At 25.5% G+C, this 12,640-nt stretch overlaps 1 protein-coding gene across 1 annotated transcript; it reads right to left on the bottom strand.

Annotated features, from left to right (window-relative positions):
• Positions 1 to 6,376: 6,376 nt before the first annotated feature.
• Positions 6,377 to 10,784, bottom strand: LOC145842516 (D-beta-hydroxybutyrate dehydrogenase, mitochondrial-like). Its single transcript, XM_082949974.1, has 6 exons — positions 10,619 to 10,784; positions 9,895 to 10,038; positions 8,314 to 8,458; positions 7,577 to 7,718; positions 6,867 to 7,010; positions 6,377 to 6,553 (listed from the first exon to the last, which is right to left on the bottom strand). The coding sequence occupies exons 1-6, from the start codon at positions 10,752 to 10,754 to the stop codon at positions 6,377 to 6,379; spliced, it is 888 nt and encodes a 295-aa protein (XP_082806100.1). The 5' UTR covers positions 10,755 to 10,784.
• Positions 10,785 to 12,640: the final 1,856 nt, after the last annotated feature.

The raw sequence follows: 12,640 nt of genomic DNA on the forward strand, positions 1-12,640 counted from the left end.
TTCGATTTTATGTAAGTCTGTTGTAGAATAGTAAAAACAGAGTTTTTCTTTCAAATAATTTTAACATATCATTAAGCAATATCTGTCTAAATACAAAATTGCAAAATTTGGTTAAAATTAAACTTTTATTTTTGCATAAATGTTACCAAAATATTAGCTTAGTATAATGATTTCATTTTCTTTGGACACGTTCAATAAGCAATTTTTTTTAATTAAACTAATAAAGCATTATATATTTATATTACAAATTTGATCAAGAACTAGGTCCCACTTTAGCTAATAACCTTGTTGGATATATTGAACACAAAGTATTACCTAAACTCATAACCAAAAATCCTAAAATTTTATTTGAGAATTATAAATGACTGCTCATGAATGTTTTGTAATAACAACTAATAAAAAGAAAATTTCACTTTTATCGAAAGGCTAAATTAAGTACACAACTCCATAAAGTTCACTTAAGAATGTGAATCAAACAATCAGTTAGCTTTCCTTGATGTTTTAGTCGAAAAGAGAGATGGAAATTTTAAAACAAAAGCTTTCAGAAAATTTACTTTGACGAACATTAACTTAAACCTCAATACCTTTGTAGCAAGCGAGGAAAAATTAGTTTCATCAAAATTTTATACAGTATAGCACAAAAAATTTATTAAACATAGTTTTTAACTGACGAATAAAACAATATAAAAGTAATTCTCAAACTCAGCTAGTACATTGAAACGCTAGTGAATAGAGTAATAAAATAAGAGCTAATTTAGTCCAATAAAGTCAAAGCTTTTGTTCCGAAAAATGCCAAATATTACCGAGACTATTGTTTATTGAGGCTGATTCTAAATTTATTAAGAAAAATATAATATATATAACTAGCAGAACTTACTTTTCATTTAATCCCAGAGTTCTGTTCACTTCCGAGCCAATCTTTTTCGACCGGTAAAAGACCCAATGACACTAGAAGAAAAAAAAATGTTGTCTACAAGTTTAAATGTCACTATAAAAGTAGCTAAATTAGGCAAACTTCCAGACATCTGAAGTAAAGAATAAAAAAGTATGTGCAAAAGTGTATAACCCGTTCATTGGTGATAGAAAGAAAAACTGTCTATTACTCAGAAATGACATTCTATAGTTGAACACCTAGTGAACAATCCTATTCGTGAAAATAATTAGAAGCTTTTAGGTTTATTGTGTTGAGACAATGTTTTAATATTTTATAGTTAATAAGACGCGAAGTCATTTTAATACATTAAAGCAAACATAAGTAGTGCAAAAATAAAAAATAAATTATATTACAGCTTTTTTATACAATTTTGTGTTAGTTTACAAAAAAAAATTGCTTATTATACTTGTTTTTAATTAATTGATAAATTCCTATCAATTTTTGAACATATATATTTTGTATTGTATCGTTTCAATTGTATATTTCCCTAAAAAAACTAGATGAAGTATATAAAAAATTAAATTTGAGCTGTAATAAAAAAGTCTGATGTTTAAACTTTTTTTTAAGTCTCAATTTCTAAGTTAAATGTATTTCATACTTTTTAAAGTATACATTTTTGATACTTTAAGATGATTTTTCTTTTATAGTGTTTGTATCAGTACATTAGAATTAAAAATATATTTCTAAGGAATTTTATTAGTATGAAATATGAACAAAGATTACTATGCAAGTCTCTTGTAGCTACTTTTATTGTCATTTGTAGATATAGCGATTTTTAAGTGATCTTTTTTGTTATCAAGATTGCCATATCAGCTATTCATGCTAAACAAGGAGCTTAATAAAATGCAGATTTGATAAAAAAAAAACAATATTCTTTGAACATAATATAATTTTTAATTAAAAGTAAAATTGTTTTACTTCACATTTTTTAACCCTATTTTTCTAACCTTCGAAGTAATTAGCTAATTATTATTTTTTGGTAGCATAAAACCTTTTGTAATGGTACTACTAGAATTTATATCCAGTGTACAAAATATAGTTTATTCGTTTGAAATATTTAGCTAAAAATACACTTAATCTAGGGCATTTTTTTCTTAACTAAAAAAGGGCGATTTAGTCAGTGAGTTTTCGGAAATTTTGTAATAAACCTTACAAAAGTAGTTTTTGCCTGTCTGCTTCTAAAAGACATTTTTAAGTAAAGTTATAAAAAATATCAGCGACAATTAAAACTCAACAGCAATTAATTACTCAATACTTATTTTATTCCTAGAAACTAATAATTTCGCACTGATAGTTAGATTCAGATGGAAAAAAACTGGAGTAGATACAAGTATAATTGATTCAACGGAAAAAAATTGATAAAATTAATTTTAAAATTTGATCAATAACTAAGAAAGCATCAACCTAAAAAACAAAAATGTAGAAGTAAAAACAGCAATGTAAGATTACTGATTTTACATGCTGGTATATTGCCGATTTAACTATCCCGAAATAGTGTTACTTATACGCGCGATGTTGGTTATTATCTGACTCCGTGCGCGTTATAAGTATTTATCGGTGATGTTATTTAAATGTTTAGATATGACTTAGCTAAGTTATTTAGCTAAGTCGACTTAATGAATTGCGAACTAAACTTAGACTATCTTTTAAGCTTAGTTTAATTAAATAGTTAGATTGTTAGAATGCTTAACTAGTTGTATATAAGAAATCGAGTCTAGAAACACAAATTGTATTGAAATGAATATAAACTGCGATACATGATAACAAAATATACAAACAAGCTATTCCAATTTACAAGTTAATATAAAAAACAGTCGCCTTCGTACAAGAAGTACGAGGCGACCACAATCTTTTCAAACAATATACTATCAGTACAAAGGTAAAACTAGACTGCCCCCATGCTAAAGCAGTTCGATAAGTAAACAAAGAGATAAAAAGTCCCTAATTTGAGAAAACTCTCTAGCGCCCTTTTTTATTTAAACGCAGAGTCGTTACACCGATAAAAAACGAAAAAAAGAACGCAATAAATTATTATCAAAAACGAATAGTTTTTTATACATATAGCGCACGTTAAATTTTTTTTTTGAGAAGAAAACATTTATAATAGTTTTAGGTACTACTTTCTGATAATACCTGGTGAGTCTTTTTGCAATATGTTTAGTAGAAAGAGATGGAAGGAATTCAATATGAAATGCGGATAACTTATTTACGCTATATAAAAATAAATGATAAAATATTTTTACTTGGATTTCACTGCATAAAGCTTTTGAAAAATTTTAGAACCACTCAAATATATGATAAATATAAATTTTATTAGTTTTAACTTTTTGTATTTTATTAAATAAAGCGAAAAGTTTAGAAATATTTTTATATGAAATTTAAACAGTAATTTTTAAAAACCAAATATTACCACCATTATTCTAAACCTTTAGTTTACCTTTACAAACTATGAATTACTTGGTCCAAGCAATTGTATTTCAATTTAAGTTCAATAAATTATCAGAAACGTTTAGTTTTGTATAAACATATTTCATTTTTCAAGATTTGTTTTGCTAGTGTTTATTTTAAACGCATATAGTTTTTATACACCGTTCAAGTAAAAATTGCTCAAGTAAAAAGGTTTATGATGAGCCATAAAAGTTTTATCAAATTTATGTCGTTAAGATTAGTTCGAACACTTACAAAACCCAGTAGAAGAAATTTATTTTTAATTTAATGGCAATTTTATGTTACATTCTAAAACTTAAAATTAAATTATAAAAAAATTATTACCTAATAAGATACTAAAAGAGTTCAACTAATCTTCTATAAAAATAATTAAAACAAGTTTTTTTTTACTCCTTTGTAAGTAAAAAACTTCAACTTATACTACTTGAATTAGTTTTTAAATATAATTGCGTAGTGCAGAATTTCCTGAACTTATTTTTGCCTACTTGGCAAAAAGTTTTGCAACAACCATAATTAGATATTGCCTCTTACTAGTTAATTTCTCATTTAATTTTTGCCCTTATTCTGGTTATTTTGCCCTGATAGCTAAAATCGTCCCTAAGTTTGGAAACCCAGGTAGTGTATTTATTTTAATTTTCACAAAAATATATTTTTTATAATTAAAAGTTTGTGACTTAGAGTTGAATCGAAAAAATATTGTTGAAAATGATAAGATTTTATTTAAAAAGATTAAGTTTCAGTAGACTAAACTTTTCAGTGATATGAAATACTAAAGTATATATTTTATACTAAAAATTCTTCAATAAAAATTGAGAATCAAAATATTTTTAGATATCTGTTAGTGTTTCTCTTTTTTAGATTATTTCTAGGCTGTTTACCTTAAGAAAAAGCAAAGTAATTGTTGTTTTTTGTAAAACCTCAGAAAAATTGTAATAGATAACTGTTGTAACAAGATTTTTTAAGTCTAAGTCTACTATAAAGTTTAAATCTAAAAGTTTAGTGTACTAAAAGTATAAGACGTAGTTAAATGGCGTTTTAAATTTCAGATGTCCAAACAAGTAGAGCCCATTGAAAAACCAAAACATTTGTTTTTGTAGGCAAATACTTTATTAAGTTACATAACTTTATTAGTCGCGAAACGCCGAAAGTTATTAATTTTGTACAAAAAAAGTAATTTATTCAAAAAATATTACATATTTGTAAAATAACTTAAGTAAGACTGAAAAATTGTTAAGCTTTTACTAAACTTTAGAATTAAATCAAAAACCAACCAAGTTTTGATGTTTTTTTAAGCAAGAAAAACTAATTAGATACGACTTTAGGTATAAATTTTTCAAAAAAAAAAGCTTATAATTAACTAAATTTTACTTTTTTAGTTAATATTACTATAATCTTTATAAAGTAAGCTTTTGATGACATTTTTAGTCAAAATTGTAGTTAAATTTTAAGTTTTTTTTTTTGCATAGTTATAGTTTTAAAACATAAAAAACACAGTTTATTAAATAGAATAATAAAAAATTAAACAAAAATATAATATTCAAAATTTCTTCTGAAGTCTTTTTATCTTGGTATTTTTGAGTTGCGATAAATGTACCAACTGTAAAAATAAATTTTTTTAGTTATGCTGCTTTTCACAACTTATAAACGATCTACAAGTTATATTTTAATTTAATTACATAAACTAAATTATTTCTTATAAAAATTTCCTTTATGCAAAAAAGGGGTCAGCAGTCTTTTGAAAGTGGCTGGTCGCATTATAATAATTGAAAAAAAATTGTTCAGCTCAGCTCTTTTAATTATTGTAGAAAGCAACATAAAATACTATTTAAGATAAAGTGCGACTAAATATACATTAATTAAGTACTAATAACTAGTATATATATAAAACTCCTTATATAAAGGGTCGGCACACTTCAGCATGCAAAGCTTAGTTTATTTAATTTTATTTATCTGTTTTATTAATATTTGAAACTCATCATGTAAATTCTATTAAGTAGAAAAATACTGTACTTTAAAAATTTTCAAAAATTGCTCGCTAGTGTTTGTATCATATTATATAAACCTAATTTGACTGATATAATGATCTCTGCCTCCCTTAAAAATTTATTTGTATCAAAATGACTAAACTTCAGCCTAATTTATTAACAAGGTAAATTTTTTCTTTTAAGCAAGCATTTCACAAAAGAAGTGTCTACCAAAGGAGTGTTTTGACTTGTTTTCTGTTTCCCGTGCGACCCCTTAAAACAACTGGAATAAATGTAACAAAACACGATTTAATATATTTTTAAATTTTTAGTAAAAATTCATTTTATATGTTAAATTTTTGATAACAAGTAAAGTTTAGTTTTAGATCATATTTTTGAAAGAACTAGTAAAGTTCAAGTTCTAATTTTAAATCAAAAATTCTAATCTTTTGAAAAACTATTTTTGAATGATTTTATAACTTGAAGTGTTTCATTTTTAACTTTGAATTTACGTTTGATTTTTAGGTAAACTATTATATACGGAACTGTTTGACTAGGTAATTTATTTGTATATCATTATATATGTTTTTTTATTATTTAAGACAAGTTAATAACTAATTTTGACTCTACTTTGATTTCATTTTCTTATGTACCAACTATTTCGTTATATGTTAGCTTCTCAACATAGGCAAAGTTTTCACTTTGTCGATAAAAACAAAACTTGAAATTGTATTTAAACTTTTTAGTAAAATTTCAGAACTTAATTACATGTTAAAGTTTTTCAATTTGTTTAAAATTTGATTGTTTTTATGTATCTAAGAAATTTTAGACAGCTGTTTAGTTACATACAATTACAGTTATGCAAATTTCTAAAGTGTAATATTAAAAGCACAAAAAATAATCTGTTGCTGAACAAACAATTGTGCGACCCCACTGAAAAAAAGACTTGTATTTACAAGAACAAAACTAAGTGTTCATTTAAACTGTGCCTAATAAGTAAAATAATTTGAACTTTTAATCTAATAACTTACTAGTCGGCTAGGAGCGCAGGAAAGTGAGTGAAAACAAACGATCTTATGGTCCAGTACCCTTCCATCGGCTGGTATCTGATGAGGGGGTATCTTGAAAGCAGTGCGTCCTCATACGCTGATATGACCGGCATTAGATCTGACATGCCTTTGTCGCAGTACGAAAACATTTCGTTAACCTTAAACAAATTGCATTTAAAATTTAGTTGAACTGTCTCGATTGAGCTTTTAAATACAATTGGTAAAAGTTCTAAATTTGGTTTGTATTAGGTAAAAGTAAAAATTTCAAACTGGTTCTAAATACTTATTAACAACAAAAAAAATGTTATTTATAAAAGTAATGTGAAAATAATCACAAAGTTTTCTTTGTTGTTATGTTTTTACTTCATGCATAATTATATTAAATTATACTGAGACTTCAAAACAAGACTTTAAAATCACTTATATCTAAGAAAAAAATATAATTTAATAAAATACAAAACTAAAACCAACTCTGTAATCGAACCACTTTCTGCCGTAATCCTGCTGCACTTCTTTAGTCATCTTTCCCCACATTTCATCAGAGAGCTTGGACACACTCTTCTCAGTGAAGATGTTCGTACCAGATATGTAGTTTCCAGGTTCGATCATCGAAACCTTTTTTTTTGGATTTGAAATTAGATGGTTATTTTTCGTTTTTGACTATTTTATTTGTTTTTTTTTTGGAAACTTGTTTAAAAGTAAACCCATTTACTTTGGTCACCTAGGTTTAATAGCACTTAGTCAAGAATGCATTAACCTCAAATTAGTAAGTTACTACATAATTTATACTTTTAGAGTATTTAAATTTTAGATTGGAACAGTTTTGTAAGAACAACTATCTATCTGTTTATTAATTAAATGACTTTATAATAATAACTAGTAAGTAGGTAAGTAAACAGGAAGTATTAAATGATTATATGAAAAGTTATGTAAGTATATTTTATACCTTTTTTTTTGTTATTTACAAATTTTTTTTTCAAAACTAACCATTTTCATTTAATCTTTATAGCCAAGGTTTAATATTTTTTAAACTTAGACAATCTATTCTAGGTACTTAATAATTGTACCAATTTATTTTTTATTTAGTGTATAACCAATATTTCAGATTGTAAAAGTTTTAAGCACATTTATAAATTAACACAAACACCTTATTACTGACAAAACTATGTTTTGAAACAAACTTGAACATCGAAGTTTTTCATCTCGTATCGGAGGCAGTCGGAAAATCCCTGCATTGCGTACTTGGTGATCCCGTACACAGACCTGGATGGCGCCATCATGCGGGCTAACCCGCTTGTCATGTTGACAACCCTTCCTTTCGAACTTAACATTTAATATTTTATTGAATATGGTTTGTTTAAAAAATATTGACAAATTAGTTTGAACAACTACTGTGCAATTATTTTTTTAGTTGTAAAATAATATTAATCAATATGAATTGTCACTTAAAACCACATGATTGTATCATACGCTGGAAAATTTTTTTTAGAATAACTTAGTAATTTTTAATAAGTTTAAAGACTTTTACCATCTTTGGTTTGATGAGTTAAATTACGATTTGTAGCGTAAGAGCTTTGCTTACAAAATTTATGATGAAGCTTTTTTTCAACTATTATAAAAAAAAGTTAAAGTTTTACAAATTAGCATACTTTTCTTAAACTTTAACATTAAAAAAAAATTAATTAGTTTTTCATTTTTCAAAATATGTAAGATAAATTTTAATTTAATACAATTAAAAAAATAAAACATAAGGACAAATATAAGACCTTTTAAACAAAGGAATAAGTAACTTGTGTTTTTAAATATAAAAACAAAAAAAAACTTTATAGTTTTTAAAAGCTTTACTTTGAAATTTGTATGTTTGTGTAATGATATAACTTTCAATAACATAACAAAAAAGTTTATGAAAAATACAGACTTTCTGATCATGGGCAGGCAAGCTTTAGTGCACCTGATGACACCGAATATGTTTACTTCACTGACAAATTTGTACAAATCAATTGAGCTCCATTCTACTTCCCCGTATGCTGAAGCTCCCGCGTTGTTAACGACTCCCCACAAACCTGAATGTTAAATGTTTAAGGTAATGTACCGTATTGTAATAGCTAGTATTATTACTGAAAAAACGATAAAAATAATATCTAGTACGAACAGTTTAATTCTTTAACAAAAAGTTAATTTGTAAATATAGTTTCGAATAAAAAACAAACTACAAAATACTTAAAGTTTTTACGTCTTAAAGGTAATGTGTATTTGAAAAACTTCAATCTATATTTAAATATTTTTACTTTTCGACGTAACTTAGTTTTCACGTTAAAGTTTGCAAAAAAATTGCAAAAGGATAAACATTAAAAAAAAATTAAAGTTCTAGTTACAAAAAATAATTAAAATACTAAATTGTCCTTATAGTGTTCTTACTTTCTTGTTCTTTAAAAAACCTGTTTAAGCTTAGTTCTAACAACTATTTTTAAAGTATTTTTTTAAACTAAATTACACTCGTACCTTTCTTAAAAGTCTGGAACATTAAACGAAAAGGCTTTGTAAGGATCTTAATACATTTTAATAAAATGTTCTAAGTACAATATGTACTATGAAAATAACAAATCAAAAGAATAATTACTTAAACTAGTCTTTTGTCAAATAGATATAACTATTCATGAAAATATTTTTAAATCATTTTCATATAGGAAACAAATTTAAAGAGCATTGGTAAAGTAGGTAAATAAAAATATTGTATCGCTCTATTACCAAAAAGTCTTTCTATGCATTAGGTCCTTTAACCATAATTTATACTTTAAAAACTATTAATAAAATTCTAAGCTTTTTTTAATGATAAATAAAAATAAATATTTAAAAAGGCAAAAAGGTTCTTAGTTTATTTTTTGATACAAGCAATAAATTAAGCAAAAAAAAAAATATATATGTCCTGGACAATGACGTTAAACTGTATCCAAAAGGTGTACGACTCGATAACCGAAAGTTTCCTTCGTACACCGGGTCCTAGAACTAAACATTTTGAGCGCTTTTTTTGTCGTTCAATAAACAATAATGAATTTATCACAACTAAAAGTTATTGACCATAAGTAAAGTGGTGTACTTGTGAATTTATAAACTTTTCTTAATTTTTTACATATAATCAATTATACTTAAAAAGTGTATGTATACAGTAATTAGTTTGAAAATAAAATTATAACGAAAAAAGTGTTACACAAAGTTCAAAATAATAATAACTGAAAAACATATAAAACTTTTTATTTCTACAAATCAGCTATTTATTTTAATGTTTTTTAACCATTTTAACGAGCAATAAAAGTCGTCGTACATTAAATAGTTTTATATTTGCTGAAAAATATACAAAGCATAAAATTAAAAAAACTAACATCTTTATGCATTAAAAGTTTATCTCAAATATTTAACCGTATATATATATATTTAAAGATGCTACGTGTAAATAGAAAACGTTTTCTACTATGAAACCCACAACAAACATAACAACAACCTTCAGAATGAAGCTTTATAAACTGAACTGCCTTCTCAACACTTTCATCGCTAGTTACATCTAATTGTAAAACATACAAATTGTCAGATTTTATTTTCTGCAGTTCCATCGCACCTTGACCGTTTTTGTCTTTCAAAAGGCAACCTAAATAACAGTTACCATCATCATAGTCTGCACTTTCAAAATGAATATATTCAGGTTAGAAAAAGTACACATAAATTAGTGACCTTACAACTATCAATATATTTTGAAAATAATAACTTACTTATATATTAATAGACATAATTAAAATTTATTTCTAACTTAAAAATAGTAAATACCAACTTCAAATAAAAAGGTTTATAAGTTTAATCTGCTTTCATTGAAATACTTTAAAAACTATATAATTTTAAATGTAGTTTAGATATATTTAAAACATTTATTAAAAAAATACTATTTATAAAGTTTAAACAATCTAAAGTATTCTAGGTTGAGTGAAATACTTCTTCTTTTAATATTGCTCCAAAAATATCAGCCCATTTAAATAAATCTTTAAAACTTAACCTTTCTTAGATAAGTTGAATAAAAAGTAACTAAGTAAAAAAATATATCTTAAAACGTTACTAAAATAGTTTTTAGATCTTTAGCAAAAGCTTAAATACAACTAATAAAAAAAAGTTTAGTAAGAAGTGTTTTGTTTTTGCATACTGTAGAACAATCGAAGTTTTTTATTTTAAATCTAAACCTGCAAAAACAGTCATTCCTAGCTGGTGCAGATGTTTTGCCAAGAGCAAGCCGAACCCACTGTCGCAACCTGTGATCAAAACTGCTTTTCCTGCAGGGTTCAGCCTGCCTCTTGGAAGTACCATGGGAATTAGCATGACCAAGAAACAAATACTGTAGAACAAAAGTAGCTGGAACACATCTGCAATTTATGTGAAACAATGACCAGTGTAGTTTATGAAATGTATTTAAAAAAACTAAATGTAAAAGTTGTGACTAATTTTTTTAAATCAACTATAAGTTTTGAGTAAACTATACTTTTAATTTAAAACATTGATTTTGACGATGTTTTTAGGTACATATATATCTGAATTATTAACTACCTTTTTAAACAATATTTTCTAAATACACCAACAAAATTCACTGACCTAGAAAACCACTTAGAAAAGAAAACGGGTGTCCGAAAATTACCATCCATATAAAATTTCCCAGGAAAGGAACTGCGACTTTAAAAGCTAATGTGAAGCACAATGCAGCAAACGCGCTTCTACTCACGTCACCAGAAAGCATCCTTGCAAGGTTGCAGCTTGACAGTAATTTAAAACTTGTTTATATGTAAGGTCAAAATAGTAGTCGAGAAAAAGCAAATATTTGCATGAGGGAAAAGCATCTGTCGATTGAATAAACAAAAATGCGGCTATTTAAGTTTAGTGTTGTGCATTAAATTTGCCGTAAAGTTTTTTTTTTATTTAACTAAATAAAATAGTAATCAGTTGTAATGGGCTGCATCACGTAAAAAAGTACTTGAGTTCAAAAAAAAAATTTTTGCTTTTACATAAAATTTTAACTGAAATGTTTTTAAAAAAAAACTTTAGATTGAAACCATAAACTTATACTTAAAAAAACACGAAAAAAAGTAATAATAAATTGACAGAAATGCGAAAAGATCTTCGAGCTAAATTTATAAAAATGTTTAATAAAATATAGAGTTTGTAAGCAACAAACATATACTAAGTATGCTATTAATAAATGACCAAATTTACAATGTGTAGTAAATATTGTTTGCCTATCTAGTTTGATTTTTCGTTTGTTAATTTATATTTTTCTGGCTTTTTCTTAATCTTAAAGTTAATCAACAAAAACCTTAACATCAACAATTGAGTATTTAATATTAAAACTTGGTTTTGATTTCAACCTCCAATAATAATAAAGTAAGTGAAAACTTCAATATCTAATATTTTTATTTATACAAAAATTTTCTTAATTGTTTACGTTTACTTTTTTATCTCAAATAAGTTTTAAAAACTATTACATAAAGTCTTCACTTTTATATGTCTTTCTTACTTAATCCATTTTTCTAATAACGATGGAAGTATTTTGAACTATTTTTCAGAATCGTTAAATCCAGTGTTTGTTATTTATCAAATTTACTTAAACATTAATAAAAATAATTGACTTACAAATTCAAGCAACGACAATTACCCAGTTTCTAGTAAAAGGTAATTGCAAGTTACAAAAAATGTTCGAAAGTTATAATATCAACATTTCATTTTTTAGATATCAAAGCCCAGTGCAAGTTTCTACTAATTTAATGTTAAAATTTTTATAAACAAATATAACTAACACAGAATTACAGTACTAAAAGCTAACATAACAATATCGTACGTAACTGTTGGATAACTAAGTCATAAAAACAATATTTTTTCAGTTTTTGAATTTATTAAAACTGCGAAAAAAACCAGGTATAAAAACAATACAGTTTACTTCAAGGTCAAATTCTAAAAAACACTAGTTCTTTTAACTCTCCATTACTGTTAAAGAGCCATTGTTATAATGTCACATGCATGTAGAAACGACACATGAAACCATTTGTTAGCTGAAATATTCTATAACTACTTTATTTTGACAAATTATATACAAAAAAAAATTAAGTCTATAGTATCAGCTTGATGGCAACAAATACATTATTGACTGTTAGCTTTCACCTGACCATGTTTCTCTTTGATCGATCGATATTTCTTGTAGTATTTGACCGCCACAAAAG

Source organism: Thalia democratica, chromosome 8 (genome assembly GCF_965202585.1).
Source record: "Thalia democratica chromosome 8, ktThaDemo2.hap1.1, whole genome shotgun sequence".
NCBI lineage: Eukaryota > Metazoa > Chordata > Thaliacea > Salpida > Salpidae > Thalia > Thalia democratica.